The 16,789-nt window shown below is 44.0% G+C and overlaps 1 protein-coding gene across 2 annotated transcripts in view; it reads left to right on the top strand.

Annotated features, from left to right (window-relative positions):
* Window positions 1–16,789, top strand: part of LOC139576638 (clathrin heavy chain 1-like) — a 39,770-nt gene that overhangs the window by 5,709 nt on the left and 17,272 nt on the right. For both annotated transcript variants that reach the window (XM_071402935.1, XM_071402936.1), the window contains exons 2-5: window positions 11,533–11,740; window positions 14,683–14,951; window positions 15,141–15,302; window positions 15,558–15,671. In XM_071402935.1, the coding sequence (XP_071259036.1) occupies window positions 11,533–11,740; window positions 14,683–14,951; window positions 15,141–15,302; window positions 15,558–15,671 (753 nt within the window). The remainder of the gene's footprint in view (window positions 1–11,532; window positions 11,741–14,682; window positions 14,952–15,140; window positions 15,303–15,557; window positions 15,672–16,789) is intronic.

Genomic DNA, 16,789 nt, shown 5'->3' with positions numbered 1-16,789 from the left:
TACAGTGTGTGCATTAGTCTACTAGCAGATTGATGATTATTCTGGGGCTCTGTCTGTGACATTATGCTCTGCATTATGTAGGGCAGATATTGCTAAACGCACCCAACCTCTGCTTTAGCTCAGCGGGCTAATGCAGTCATAAGTCTCACAGAAGACCTACCTTTAATACCCTGTCATTTAGCCTCAGCCTGACACTGCCCTAGTAAGAGGGAGATACCTGTAAGGGGTTTAGCCAATCATAAAAGGATTGGATATGGGGCAATTCGGGCAAGTGCCAGATGGGCTGGTCCATCTTTAGCCCAGTGTGCTTGTCTATTTATAGACAAGCACACTGCAGAAGTATGGATCATTATTTGGCTAATAATGAGGGACTTGAGAGAAAAAAATAGTCCAGTGTATTAGAAATGCCTGGGCCGATTTCTTGTCCCAGTCCGTCCATGTTGCCTGTCCACCCTGCTTTGTGATATTACTCTACACAGAGGGTGGTGCGGACGGCCCAGCATATCACTGGGGTGAGGTCCCAGCCATTCAGGATATACACACCAAGCGATGTCTGTGGAAGGCCCGAGAAATTGCCAAAGACTCCAGCCACCCCTGCCATAGATTCTCTCTGCTTCCGTCCGGCAGGCGGTACCAGAGTATCAGGTCTCGGACCAGCAGGCTCCGAGACAACTTCTACCCCAAGCAATGATACTTTTTAAACAGATAGACAATAGCTGCCCACCCCCACCAAGGACTATATGCACTGACTATGCACTCTTACTGCTCTCTACCCACACACGCCTACATTGACACTCTTGTGCACACTCACACTTAACACCCACACACACACATACACACACACACTCATTACCACGCAGACTACCACTTATGCTGCTGCCATATTGTTTATTATTATTATTATTAATCCTGCTACCAGTCACTTTCTCCTAATCTCTGCCTAGATATGTACATACAGAGTGGGAAATTAACAGCCGCAGTGGCTGGCGGATGACCAAGTTTTACCAGCCACTCCATTTTATTACCAGACTCATTTTGTTCAGGATAAAATAAAGAATTAAGATGCATCACAGAAAACACTGTAGCGTTGAGATTCTCTCTTCCAGACTGCCACACACACACGTTTGTTTTTTTACATGTGGGCTCTGGATTGGAAAACAATAATGCTTCCAAATGTTCTATGACAACCCTCTAATGTGGCTGGTAAAAATAGACATTCTACCAGCCAATGGCAAAATCTACCAGCATTTGGCTGGTGGCTGGTGTTAATTTCTCACTCTGTGTACATACTGTATCTATCTCAACTACTCCAGTATCCCTGCACATTGTACATTTGGTACTGGCACTGACCCTGTATATAGCCTGCAAATTCTCTTTTTTATTTTATTTTGTGTTTTTGTTTGTTATACTATATTGAATACTGCGTTGTTGGGAAGGGCTTGCAAGTTAAACATTTCACTGTACTTGTGCATGTGACAAATTAAACTTGAAACTACTAACCGATGACCAGCTTCCTGCTCTTGGCAGTTGCTGTTGTCTCCATTAATAGACAGATGCGGTAAGCAGGCCCATTTAACCCAACAAACCACATCAAGGCAGGAAGGGGAAGTGAGGTGATCATGATCATCAGGCCCAGCAGAGCACCTCTGGCAGGAGAACTGTTGCCTGGAACTGCTCTGTCTAATGGCTGGAGTACCGTCAGTCAGGCATATTGATGCATACTACCCCCCCCACACACACACACACACAAACCACAGTCTCAGCTGAAACAATGCACCTAACTGGAATGAGCCGTCCTAAAACTGTAGTCTGTTATTGTCAGCCTATATTGTTATGACTATAGCAACAGTGGTGATAGTGAAGATGGCTAACATTAAACTGACAGCTGTGGTTTTACTGTCATACAGTAGTCACTCTTTAACTCGTGGTACAGCTCCTTACCGTTTTACAGCAAAGGGGTTGGAGTCCCTAAGGAGCTACTGGTGGGGGGGTTACATAAACATAATTAAAGCTAGAGGAATATAGCGAACACATCTGATCTGTGTTCCTAGTTAACACAATACACACAATAGTAGAGTACAGTCGTGGCCAAAAGTTTTGAGAATGACACAAATATTCATTTTCACAAAGTCTGCTGCCTCAGTGTCTTTAGATATTTTTGTCAGATGTTACTATGGAATACTGAAGTATAATTACAAGCATTTCATAAGTGTCAAAGGCTTTTATTGACAATTACATGAAGTTGATGCAAAGAGTCAATATTTGCAGTGTTGACCCTTCTTTTTCAAGACCTCTGCAATCCGCCCTGGCATGCTGTCAATTAACTTCTGGGCCAGATCCTGACTGATGGCAGCCCATTCTTGCACAATCAATGCTCGGAGTTTGTCAGAATTTGTGGGGTTTTGTTTGTCCACCCGCCTCTTGAGGATTGACCACAAGTTCTCAATGGGATTAAGGTCTGGGGAGTTTCCTGGTCATGGACCCAAAATATCGATGTTTTGTTCCCAGAGCCACTTAGTTATCACTTTTGCCTTATGGCAGGGTGCTCCATCATGCTGGAGAAGGCATTGTTCGTCACCAAACTGTTCCTGGATGGTTGGGAGAAGTTGCTCTCGGAGGATGTGTTGGTACCATTCTTTATTCATGGCTGTGTTCTTAGGCAAAATTGTGAGTGAGCCCACTCCGTTGGCTGAGAAGCAACCCCACACATGAATGGTCTCAGGATGCTTTACTGTTGGCATGACACAGGACTGATGGTAGTGCTCACCTTGTCTTCTCCGGACAAGCTTTTTTCCGGATGCCCCAAACAATCGGAAAGGGGATTCATCAGAAAATGACTTTACCCCAGTCCTCAGCAGTCCAATCCCTGTACCTTTTGCAGAATATCAGTCTGTCCCTGATGTTTTTCCTGGAGAGAAGTGTTTTTTTTGCTGCCCTTCTTGACACCAGGCCATCCTCCAAAGTCTTCACCTCACTGTGTGTGGAGATGCACTCACACCTGCTGCCTGCTGCTATTCCTGAGCAAGCTCTGTACTGGTGGTGCCCCGATCCCGCAGCTGAATCAACTTTCGGAAACGGTCCTGGCGCTTGCTGGACTTTCTTGGGTGCCCTGAAGCGTTCTTCACAACAATTGAACCACTCCTTGAAGTTCTTGATGATCCGATAAATGGTTGATTTAGGTGCAATCTTACTGGCAGCAATATCCTTGCCTGTGAAGCCCTTTTTGTGCAAAGCAATGATGACGGCACGTGTTTCCTTGCACATAACCATGGTTGACAGAGGAAGAACATTGATTCCAAGCACCACCCTTCTTTTGAAGCTTCCAGTCTGTTATTCAAACTCAATCAGCATGACAGAATGATCTCCAGCCTTGTCCTCGTCAACACTCACACCTGTGTTAACGAGAGAATCACTGACATGATGTCAGCTGGTTATTTTGTGGCAGGGCTGAAATGCAGTGGATTTTTTTGGGGGGGATTCAGTTCATTTCCGGGGCAAAGAGGGACTTTGCAATAAATTGCAATTCATCTGATCACTCTTCATAACATTCTGGAGTATATGCAAATTGCCATCATACAAACTGAGGCAGCAGACTTTGTGAAAATTTATATTTGTTTCATTATCAAAACTTTTGACCACTACTGTACATACACATGCAGGTAGGCCTGCTGCCTCAGAGGATATTTTACTTTTATCTATTTGTTAATTTTATTTTTAACTGCATTGTTTCGAAAGGGCTTGTAAGTAAGCATTTCAAGGTAAAGTCTACACTCGTTCGGCGCATGTGACTAATAAATTAAGTTTAGGGTTTAGCGTTAGGGTTACAATTAGTGTAAGGGTTTTGGGATAAGGTTAGGGGTGAAATAGGATTTTGAATGGAAATACATTTTAGGTCCCCACAAGGATAGAAGAACAAAACGTGTGTGCGCAGGTGCACTCACTGGGCTGTGGAAACTGAGTGTGTGTCAAGACACCGGGGGTGTTTCTCAAATAAACTCCGACTTCCGAATGAAATGTTGCCCGTTCACATCTCATATGTTGCCTGACTACAATCCATTTATCTTGATACGTTAATAAATACATACTGTGCTAATTCTGACATGTTTACCTGCCTACAATACCCACTGTCGTGTGGGTAGATCACATGACCATAGCCAGTTAGCCCTATTGGTTTTACTATCTAGCTACCCACAAAGAATTGACAGCTAGTCATCTGCCTCACATAACATTAGCTTTAGGTTGTTTTTGCCCGTTAAACCAGCTGGCTAGCTAGATGATTACTATTGACTTATAGCTAGCTGATAATTATTAAGGAAAAAGGTTTGCTTTGTGTACGTTTAGTCTCTATTGCCATTATCCCGGCTGAAAGAAGGTTCAGTGAATGGGGAGATACAGCGTGAGGTAATACAGTAGATGGAGTGCGAGTGCTTCTCAAATGTAATGTTTTATGCGTTCTCCACACTCGTCCTCACAAGAACGTACTAATAAGAACGTCCTCGGAGAATACACTCAGGGCATAAGAGTGTGGAGTACTGTAGTATGCATATTGAGAAACACCCTGGGTTGTGGTTGCGAGTGATTTAGTCTGGAATGTTCTGTATAGGAACGGGGGTGCTTCCGGTGACTCAGCCACCCCACCCTAACCCAGGCTTCAAACAAGCACTGTATTCCAGGAATTCTTGAATACAGTGCCCCCCCCTCCCCAATTCCCCCAGCTTACTGGTTACCTCTTCCTTTACTTCTCTATCCCCCCTCCTCCTGAGAGATTTCTGGCAGCCAGTGGAGATGTCTCCTCTTTTGGCCTCTCCTCTCTGATGTTATCGTCGGATTTGGTGCTCCATCCTAACCCCTGACCCCCTCACAGAGCTGGGTGAGGCCCAGTGGAGACCTAGAGACACGAGTCAGTTTGTGTTTTTCCCTCATCATGGTTAGGGCATGGGGAGGGCAAGGTGATCCTAGATCTGTGCCTAAGGTCAAGAACAACTTCACCTGGAATTTAGCCAGTATCACTGAATACTAGTACTGAAAATGGTTGAAAACCTTCAGGTGGTATGTTGTGGTTGTAAACTGAACATGGTTGGTTATCTTCAGAGCAAGAGGCTTCTTCTCATTAGGACAATGATATGCTCAATGATGGAGATAATCTACTACTGAGAATCAGTGGAGATCTGTCTCTCTGAAAATGATGACCTGCTGGGAGAGAAGATCACATCACACTCTAGATCAGGGCTGTGTCCCAGTTGGCACCATATTCCCTATATAGTGCACTACTTTTGACCAGGGCCCTGGGCCCTACACACACTAATGAATAGGGTGCCATTTGGGAGGCACACTAGAGATCAGGGCACATTCTCAGCCTACTCCGGGAAGCCCCTGTGAACCCACTAGCAGAGGTCTGTGCTGAATCAACCATGTAAACAGGCTGCTGTTTACATGGTATTTACTTAGAAATAACGTAACATGGTAATTACACAATAATTACATAGGTACCGTATTAGTGTTCGACATCTGAGATTCATGAAACAAACTATGTACAGTTTTGTATTTCGTAGTGTTGGGTTATTTGAATTAAATAAGCAGCAGAAACTACTGTTGCATGTTATGGTATAATGCCTCAGTAAAAGCTAAATGAATAGCAGCTGTCATTGAAAATATAGCTTTCCAGAGTCAGCCTAATATCCTGTTGTTGTCTGTCAGCCTGCCGTATGCTACTGTATGCCCACACTGTTTCCATGGGCTGACTGTGATGGGTGCCACCACCGCCTAACCTTCTTGGAAATGACATTTAAGAATATCCTCCTCAGAAAATTGGACAAGAACGGGAGTTCTTTTAATAGAGGGAGTGATTTTGGTACCAACTGTTTTCCCCACCTTTAGGCAAATGTCAGCAACTGGTGCCTTTGTTTTTTCCTATAATTATTTCCATGGAGGAACGACTCCAGCAAATCTCACTGCTTCTTTGGGTGTTTCAGTGTTTTCCACAAGCACATGTAGTAGCCAGCCAGACTCCCCTGGGGGGGGTGTTATGGATTTTTGTTTGCCTAAAAAGCTCTATTTTGGTGACCTGTGGTACATTCTAATGCTAGATTATATTTTCATCCAGCAACTATCAGGAAATAACACTGATCAAATGTTCACACTTTTACAGTGTTAGTTTCATCAGTTATTGTACAATATGATATAAAATAGGAAAAAACTTAATTTTGACTTCACTGGGCCTTTAAAGAATCATGTAACAATTTGAGCTTCTACTTTTAAAGATCCACCTTTCCAGATACAAGTCTCTCACCGTTGCCGCTTGCTATAGACCACCTTCTGCCCCCAGCTGTGCCCTGGACACCATATGTGAATTGATTGCCCCCCATCTATCTTCAGAGCTCGTGCTGCTAGGTGACCTAAACTGGGACATGCTTAACACCCCGGCCATCCTACAATCTAAGCTTGATGCCCTCAATCTCACACAAATTCTCAATGAACCTACCAGGTAAAACCCCAAATCCGTAAACGTGGGCACCCTCATAGATATCATCCTAACCAACCTGCCCTCCAAATACACCTCTGCTGTCTTCAACCAGGATCTCAGCGATCACTGCCTCATTGCCTGCGTCCGTAATGAGTCTGCGGTCAAACGACCACCCCTCATCACTGTCAAACGCTCCCTAAAACACTTCAGCGAGCGGGCCTTTCTAATTGACCTGGCCCGGGTATCCTGGAAGGATATTGACCTCATTCCGTCAGTAGAGGATGCCTGGTTATTCTTTAAAAGTGCTTTCCTCACCATCTTAAATAAGCATGCCTCATTCAATTTTTTTTTAACCAGGAACAGATATATCCCCTGGTTCACTCCAGACCTGACTGCCCTTGACCAGCACAAAAACATCCTGTGGCGTACTGCATTAGCATCGAATAGCCCCCGAGATATGCAACTTTTCAGGGAAGTTAGGAACCAATATACACAGGCAGTTAGGAAAGCAAAGGCTAACTTTTTCAAACAGAAATTTGCATCCTGTAGCACAAACTCCAAAAATAGCACCTCCTCCCAGCTGCCCACTGCACTGAGGCTAGGAAACACTGTCACCACTGATAAATCCACGATAATTGAGAATTTCCATAAGCATTTTTCTACGGCTGGCCATGCTTTCCACCTGGCTACCCCAACCCCGGTCAACAGCCCTGCACTCCCCACAGCAACTTGCCCAAGCCTCCCCATTTCTCCTTCACCAAAATCCAGATAGGATTTGCAAAATCTGGACCCCTAAAAATCAGCCAGGCTAGACAATCTGGACCCTCTCTTTCTAAAATTATCCGCCGAAATTGTTGCAACCCCTATTACTAGCCTGTTCAACCTCTCTTTCGTGTCGTCTGAGATCCCCAAAGATTGGAAAGCTGCCGCGGTCATCCCCCTTTTCAAAGGGGGAGACACTCTAGACCCAAACTGCTACAGACCTATATCTATCCTACCCTGCCTTTCTAAGGTCTTCGAAAGCCAAGTTAATAAACAGATCACCGACCATTTCGAATCACACCGTACCTTCTCCGCTATGCAATCTGATTTCCAAGCTGGTCATGGGTGCACCTCAGCCACGCTCAAGGTCCTAAACGATATCATAACCGCCATCGATAAGAGACAATACTGTGCAGCTGTATTCATCAACCTGGCCAAGGCTTTCGACTCTGTCAATCACCACATTCTTATCGGCAGACTCAACAGCCTTGGTTTCTCAAATGATTGCCTCGCCTGGTTCACCAACTATTTCTCAGACAGAGTTCAGTGTGTCAAATCGGAGGGCCTGTTGTCCGGACCTCTGGCAGTCTCTATGAGGGTGCCACAGAGTTCAATTCTCGGGCCGACTCTTTTCTCTGTATACATCAATGATGTCGCTCTTGCTGCTGGTGATTCTCTGATCCAACTCTACACCATTCTGTATACTTCTGGCCCTTCTTTGGACACTGTGTTAACTAACCTCCAGACGAGCTTCAATGCCATACAACTCTCCTTCCGTGGCCTCCAACTGCTCTTAAATGCAAGTAAAATTAAATGCATGCTCTTCAACCGATCGCCGCCCACACCTGCCCGCCTGACCAGCATCACTACTCAGGACGGTTCTGACTTAGAATATGTGGACATCTACAAATACCTAGGTGTCTGGTTAGACTGTAAACTCTCCTTCCAGACTCACATTAAGCATCTCCAATCCAAAATTAAACCTAGAATCGGCTTCCTATTTCACAACAAAGCATCCTTCACTCATGCTGCCAAACATACCCTCGTAAAACGGACTATCCTACCGATCCTTGACTTTGGCGATGTCTTTTACAAAATAGCCTCCAACACTCTACTCAGCAAATTGGATGCCATCTATCACAGTGCCATCCGTTTTGTCACCAAAGCCCCATATACTACCCACCACTGCGACCTGTATGCTCTCGTTGGCTGGCCCTCGCTTCATATTCGTCGCCAAACCCACTGGCTCCAGGTCATCTATAAGTCTTTGCTAGGTAAAGCCCCGCCTTATCTCAGCTCACTGGTCACCATAGCAGCACCCACCCGTAGCACGCGCTCCAGCAGGTATATTTCACTGGTCACACCCAAAGCCAATTTCTCCTTTGGCCGCCTTTCCTTCCAGTTCTCTGCTGCCAATGACTGGAACGAACTGCAAAAATCACTGAAGCTGGAGACTCATATCGCCCTCAATAACTTTAAGCACCAGCTGTCAGAGCAGCTCAATGATCACTGCACCTGTACATAGCCCATCTATAAATAGCCCATCCAACTACCTCATCCCCATACTGTTATTTATTTTTCTCCTTTGCACCCCAGTATCTCTACTTGCACACCCATCTTCTGCACATCTATCACTCCAGTGTTTTAATTGCTATATTGTAATTATTTGGCCACTGGCCTATTTATTGCCTTACCTCCCTTATCCTACCTCATTTGCACACACTGTATGTATACTTTTTCTATTGTATTATTGACTTTATGTTTGTTTATTCCATGTGTAACTCTGTGTTGTTGTTTGTGTCACACTGCTTTGCTTTATCTTGGCCAGGTCGCAGTTGTAAATGAGAACTTGTTCTCAACTAGCCTACCTGGTTAAATAAAGTTTAAATTTAAAAAAAGTCTGCTGACTTCCACAGGCTTCAAGCTTCCTTCTCAGCTATCCACATACAGCTATGATTGAAGAATGAAGCAGGTGTTAAGCATTGGCTTTGCTACTCAGAATGCAGCAGTTGACTACTTCATTGTCAGCACTTTGAATTAAATCAGTAGACCGATATCAATATCTTTGAAAATACCATGTACTGTAAGTATCATTAGCTTTTAAAACAATTAAATCTGTTTTCTTTTATCATATTTTGTACCAGAGTGAGGCTATCTCATCACTAGTCTAACTATTGTTCCTGCAGTGAAGAGGGTTCACCATCTTCATAGACTGTTTTCATAATTTATCTGCAGATAATCGCCAAAAAGCCTTCCAGTATGAAAATTTGGGGGCCAAATGAACAGCTCTCGTACTGATGCAATTCGGTAGGCTACTGACAGGGTTGGGTAGGTTGCAATTCGGTAGTCTACTGACAGGGTTGGGTAGATTACTTTCTAAATGTAATCCGTTACAGTTACTAATTACCTGTCCAAATTTGTAACGATGTTACTTTTGGATTACCCAAACTAATGTAATCTGATTACATTCAGTTACTTTTTGATTACTTTTCCCTTAATAGTCAATTAGAAGAAGGATAAATCAATGTTAAAGTTTACATAGCTGGCCATATATAGATGTTAAATTTAACTTTATGGGTTGGTTATGTAGGCTTCTTCTAACTAAACCATCGCTTTCTACTACATATAATAATACAATTTAAATTATATATTTCCATTTAAAAACAAAGTTTATCAGAATTCCAGTCATTCTAATAAATGTTATACCCCTTGATCTTCAAGAATAGGACTTGAAAATATGGAAGTATAGATTAGCCAAATTGTTTACCTGAGCATAACACCAAAACTAAGGATTTATTAGCCAGCCCTACTCTGTTGTTTATGATTTTGTTGTCATGGAGGACTGATTGGGCTCATTGATTCGAGTTGAAAAATATATGCTGTGCTCATGGAATGGCATGCTTTGAGCACTACTGAAAAGTGAAAATGAAAAAATGAATGCCATGTTCTGCATTTGCTAAAGGCCTATTGTTTCACTTTTTGTTGGTGACACTTTGATATCTTGCTAATATGCAGCTGTTTAAAGGGCAAATCCACAGATGAAACAATAACAAAACGGACCTCTGTTTTGGTAAAAAGCTAAAGGAATGGGCCTGGAGAAATGTAACCACTCTCAGGTTAATAGACCGAGCTATGGATAGACTAACCATCCATGATATCAACATTATTGTTTTAACCATGTTATGAGGCTATACAGTGTTTGTTTACATTGACAATTTTTACAAACATTGGAGAAAAACAAGCTTATATTTTGGGTTCTCATGGAGTGTGACAATTGAACTAAACTCATGAGGCATTTATAAGTTATATTCTTCAAGAATCATATAAGTCCAAAAATGGATGTAGCAACTACAGATTGCCCCTTTTTAAGTATATCAAGTGTGTGAGTTTTGAGCATGTGTCCATTAGGCCTTTGGATTTTTTATTTAGATTGAGAAATAAAAGCTCCACTTTTATTCCACAGGCTGGGATCCGCACTGTGCAGCTGTTGCAAGAGCACATTTTTTCACTGCCTGTCCACTGGTTTCAAAAACAAAGATTGATAGGCAACCTAAACTTCTTGTCCGGATCGATACCATGGACATATAACTACGTTGTATGATTTTATGAATGGCCAGGATATATGAGATCGACTTTATTCAGTCAGTTCGACACCTTTTATGAACTAGTCAAGCTTGCTGTTCGTCAATCAAAGCACAGTAAATACCAGCAGCATTTCTACTGGCCCTGACATGGTGTATTTCTTAAAGGGTGGAATGCTTTTTCTCTATATTCAGCTATTAATATAACATAATAATAAAATGTAGTTATTACACGTATTAAAAAGCTGTGCAGTATAATTTAGTCATGTAAGTCATTACTCAATTCTTTAGAATTGTTTTAATTGCATTCATTTTTAAGGGGGTCGTAGAGCAAAACGGAGAACACCATCGTGTAGGCCAAACCGTTCGGATGCTACAGACTTTTCCGTGAGAAGACTGATTTTCGGCATGTCTCATGGTCTGAGACACGGCTGTAGCTCGGCCACCTTCCACCGCAGATGCGGAAGGGCGTGAAACACAGCAGAGATATCTAGCTTAAACTGACGGATTTAGATAGAGATGCTTGTATTATGTTAATTAGATTGACGCACGGGTGCACAAGCATTTCGCTACATTCGCATTAACATCTGCTGACCATGTGTATGTGACCAATAACTAAGATTTGATTTGATGTGCGCAATAATGGCACACATTTCAACTATCCCAAAAGAGGTCAAAATATACCCAATCCATTGAAACGGCTGTGTGTGTTGCGGTGTGTTTCAGCTGCAGAACCTGGGGGTGAACCCGGCTAACATTGGTTTCAGCTACCTGACCATGGAGTCTGACAAGTTCATCTGCATCCGGGAGAAGGTGGGCGAGCAGAACCAGGTGGTGATCATAGACATGGCCGACCCCAATAACCCCAGCAGACGTCCCATCTCTGCTGACAGTGCCATCATGAACCCTGCCAGCAAGGTCATCGCCCTCAAAGGTAGGGTACCACCACGACCCCACGACCTTACGCTTGCCTCCCAAGTGGCACCCAATTCGCCCATGTAGCCCACAACTTATGACCAGGGCCCATAGGGCACTATGTAGGGAATAGGGTGCCATTTGGGAGTCACATTATGACCCCGCTCCCTGACCGACCCTCCCTGGGCTCCTTATTCGACCAGTGTAATAACAACAACCAAAACGCTCTGTTACAATGCACTCACTAAGTCGCTCTGTTACAATGCACTCACTAAGTCGCTCTGTTACAATGCACTCACTAAGTCGCTCTGTTACAATGCACTCACTAAGTCGCTCTGTCACAATGCACTCACTAAGTCGCTCTGTTACAATGCACTCACTAAGTCGTTTCTTGTTAATCCAATGCTGCTGCTATGGTAATTGCAGCATTACTAGAGTACACCGCAATATGAGCAGCCTATTTCTTCATTTGTTCCTGAAAAGTTCCCTAAGAACAGTAGATGCGTGTCTGCTTTAACGTGCGTAGTATTCACACAGGACTGCTGTTTATGTAATTCCAGCGTTAACATAGTTGTCAAAAGAAGTGTTGGGTCTATCTGTTATAATGCACTATTTCCTCCCGTGCTATAAATACCAGGAGTCAGTGCACTCAGACATATTGCCTGAAGTGTACTAAATTGGTCATGTAAGTTGATTTTCCGCCACTGCTTCTAGCCCTTAGAGCCCCAAGCTCTTTAGGCTTCATGTCTGTATCGGTTTGCCTTACTTCTGATGCTTTCTCTTCAGGCTTTGCACAACTCTCTCTACCTCTCTCTCCCCCTTGTTTTGTCTTTGACTGACTCTTACCTTTCTTCCCCTTGCTTTCTGTCATCTATCAGAGGGTGAGTGTTTCTCTCTCTCCCTCTCCTCCCTCTCCCTCTCTCTCCGCGAAGTCTGCCTATCTCTCCTTCTTCATCTCTCTCTTCCTCTTTTTCTCGGACTGACTCATGGCTTTCTTTCCCTTGCTTTCTGTCTTGTCACCTCTCAGACGGTGAGTTCCTGTCTGTCTGTCTGCCCGTCCGTCTGTCCGTGGTGTCTTTGGTCATCATGTCCCTTCTCATAAAAGCTTCATCACCTTCTTAACCCACTGAACTCATGTATTCTGGTTACTTCTGACAAGTAACCGGATCAATGAGACTGTTTTGTGGACAGAAGAGCATTTGATTCTGTACATTTGAATCCACACATTGTAACCGTCCCACATGGTAACCCCCCCACACCCCCTGACTGTGACCTCTCAAGATTTAGAACTTTTCAGTTTGTCAGTTTCCCCCAAAACAGCCCCCCCCCCCCCCCCCCACACACATTCTCACATACTTTTATGAGAACCATACACATGTTAGCATGACCTGTTGTATGCTGGTAGACTGTGTGTGGTATGCATCATCAGATATCATACACAGTGGAAGGTGTGTGTGTGTGTGTGTGTGTTAGGGCTGGGCGGTAAACCATAAAACACAATATAACGGTATTCATTCACGGACTGGTTTGGATTTGATTTGTTACATTAAATAATTCAGTAATGACAACAAAAAAATTATGGCAATCATCTGTTTTTATTGCCAGTGAGAAACATGCAAACAGCTGAGAAGAGAACTGCTAGCTAACTTGCAAGCACAACATGTCAACAACAATCGTCTGACTACCCCTAGTGGCGAAAGTAAGAACTGCAATTGAAGCCGAAAATGCAGTCAGAGGAGAAGGATTGTTCTGTCAAGGATGTTTTGTTGTTGTTGGGAATAGCGATATACTAAGACAATGGCAACGTGACATGGTGTGTAAGTGATAGCAAATGAGTGCAGGAAATGAAGAAATTGATTACAATACTGGAAGAGAATGCTGGAATTGAACAAATAACTATGCAAATGGAAACAATGGGTTCGAGTACCAGAGTTAGAGGCTATAAAGAGGATTTTGATTCTTATGCAATATTCTACAAATAGGACTACCTTACTGTCAGTTTTATCCATTATTTTTGGCTGAAGTTTGGCTGAAACAATTAGAATGGGAAAAGCCTATTAAAACCATATCGCCCAGCCCTAGTGTGTGTAAGAGGTTTTGGTCTCCAGCCCTAGATCTCTCTCTACAGTGTACCAGGTATGTTGTACCTTTTCACCTACATGTTATGGTCTCTGTGAAACCAGTTCCGTTCCTCGCTCACTTCACTGTGCAAACCTAAAACTACAGGACATGCTGTCAGTACTAGTCTAGTTTCATCTTCAAATGCTGTCCCTTAGGCTTAGTTCCATTTTAAACTGGTTGTGATATGGGACGTTAGTAAAGTATGGAGATTGATATCCACACTCATTACTCTCCGCATGCCAGAGACTAGAACAGTTCAGTAGTAGTGATTCTAGAAGCTCTTTCTCACTTTTTCTTCGAAATAGTCTAAATGGCTATGCCTCTGTTAAGAATACTTGGGCCTGGAATGTGTGACAAATGTCTTTTTTTAAATATATATATTTTTAAACCTTTTTTTCACGACCTACGAGATTGAGAACACATTCTCCTTTACAGCAACAACCTGGGCGGGGAAGAGTTGCAAAGTTGTCCTCGAGGATCTGTCTTCTAGATACTATCTATTAGGTCTATTGAGCGTGTTATCTATCTACCTCCCTCCTCTTTATCCCCACTGCCTCTACGCTCTCACTGGACAGGGAAATTGAGCACTTTTGACTTATAGAAATCCAGTTTGGCCAGTTTGCTGGGAACTTAAAGGGATAGTTTACACACGCTACAGATTTGTGCAAAGTACAAATCTCATCAATACCTAGAAAGAAGTCCCATGATCCTGGATAGTCAGCTAGCAACTCAAATGATGTGAGTTCACTAGCTACAGTTTAGCATTAGCTTCATTCAGGTTCAGGGCAAAACAATGTGTTGTCTCACTGTTTCGTCTCTCTCCCCTCCCTCGGCTCTCAGCTGCTAAATGCCTGCAGATCTTCAACATTGAGATGAAGAGTAAGATGAAGGCTCACACCATGACCGAGGAAGTCATGTTCTGGAAGTGGATCTCTGTCAACACCGTCGCCTTGGTGACTGAAGCGGCCGTCTACCATTGGAGCATGGAGGGGGACTCGCAGCCCATCAAAGTGTTTGATCGGCACGCTAGTCTGGCCGGATGCCAGATCATAAACTACAGAACAGACGAACAGCAGAAGTGGCTCCTCCTTATAGGGATCTCGGCACAGGTACACACACACACACACACACACACTCCTTATGATCAGTCTTCTATTGTCTCACATACAAACCCATACTTCACAGCGTGTGCACACATCAGACATACGGTGTAAGCTTTGTATTCTAAAAGCACCGTACTTCGGTTCTTTTCTAGCATGTTCAGATAGTGATGACATCCCCTCGTTTCTATCCTGCAGCAAAACCGTGTGGTGGGGGCCATGCAGCTGTACTCTGTGGACAGGAAGGTGTCTCAGCCCATCGAAGGCCACGCTGCAGCTTTCGGAGAGTTTAAGGTGGAGGGCAACACCAAAGCCTCCACTCTGTTCTGCTTCGCTGTGCGCAGCCAGGCTGGGGGCAAGGTGAGAACCGGACACTGGGGGGTATACAGGCATGGTGAACCTAGTAATGACTCCATAACAAACCAGGACACCCTCTGTAAGCATTACTTGTGACTGGAGAAACTGGAGGAAGCTTGTGGCTGACTCTTCTGCAGTCAAATGATGATGATTACTTAATGCATACGGTCAGTAATGCATACGGTCAGTGCATACGGTCAGTATGTGTGGTTAGTATGCGGTCACTATGTTGACCTGTGTGGTCATGTTGTGTTCCAGCTGCACATCATAGAGGTGGGTCAGCCGGCTACAGGGAACCAGCCGTTTACTAAGAAGGCGGTTGACGTATTCTTCCCTCCTGAGGCTCAGACAGACTTCCCCGTCGCCATGCAGGTAAGGACCCCTAAAGACCCACCAGGGAAGGACCCACTCAGGGTGCCTCTCTCAATGAATGAATGCATATCAGTCGAGCCAGACTGAATCTGCTGGGAGGTTTTCTTAATGCATATTTAACCAGTACAACTGAAGCGGTTTGTTTTCTGTCTGAGTTTACCCTTCACTTGGCAACACTTACTTACTTACCAGTAACCCGCACACACATATGTTCAGGATTCTTTAACTATTAAAACACTTAACTGCCATTCAACAATGCTGATAAGACATTGGTGTTGTACAATGCTATGATAAGACCAGAGCATACCAGACCTATTTTCTCTCCATATCCCCGGATTTTTACCGCAAGCTCTGGACATTTACACCTGGATCTTGCAGCTAACTAGCTGCTATCCGAGTGACTATTGGCTAACATCAATTCCGGAGCAAACACCAATTATCCCGGAGCTAGCCAGCTGAAGAGTTCCATCAGCCACTCCTGGGCTACAATCACCTATCCGGACCCGTTTTACTGCCGATGCGGAGCCCCACCGGGCCTTCACGACTGGGATACCGACGTTATCTGCCCGAGGGAGTTATTCAACTGGCCCCTCCATCGCGACGTAACCTGAACGCCCATATGCTAACTGCGGCCCGCTAATCGTTAGCTGTCTTGAGCATATCGGCTGCTATCTGAACAGGTCTATCGAACAATCTTACGCCGCGGGCTAGCTTAGTGGAGGCCTCACTGCTCCATCTACGGCTGCCCCCTGGACACTATGATCACTTGGCTACATAGCTGATGCTTGCTTGACTGTCCATTAATTCACGGTACTCCATTCCGTTTATTTGTGTTTTATCTGTCGGCTCTGTGCTTTAACTCAGGATCTGTGTGTAGTTAATCCGACCCTCTCTGCCTAGCCGTCGCCATTTTTACCTGCTGCTGCTGTGTTAACTGACTAGCTGCTGTTATCTCACCTGTTGTTTTAGCTAGCTCTCCCAATCAAGACCTGCAATCACTTTATGCCTTATTGTATGTCTCCCTCAAATATCAATATGCCTTGCATACTGTTGTTCAGGCTAGTTATCATTGTTTTGGTTTGCAATGGACCCCGTAGTTCCACTCTCCGTACCTCTGA

The sequence above is a fragment of the Salvelinus alpinus genome, chromosome 5, assembly GCF_045679555.1.
Source record: "Salvelinus alpinus chromosome 5, SLU_Salpinus.1, whole genome shotgun sequence".
NCBI lineage: Eukaryota > Metazoa > Chordata > Actinopteri > Salmoniformes > Salmonidae > Salvelinus > Salvelinus alpinus.
Note: the sequence above shows the minus strand (reverse complement) of the source record. Positions and strands in the feature narration are given on the sequence as shown.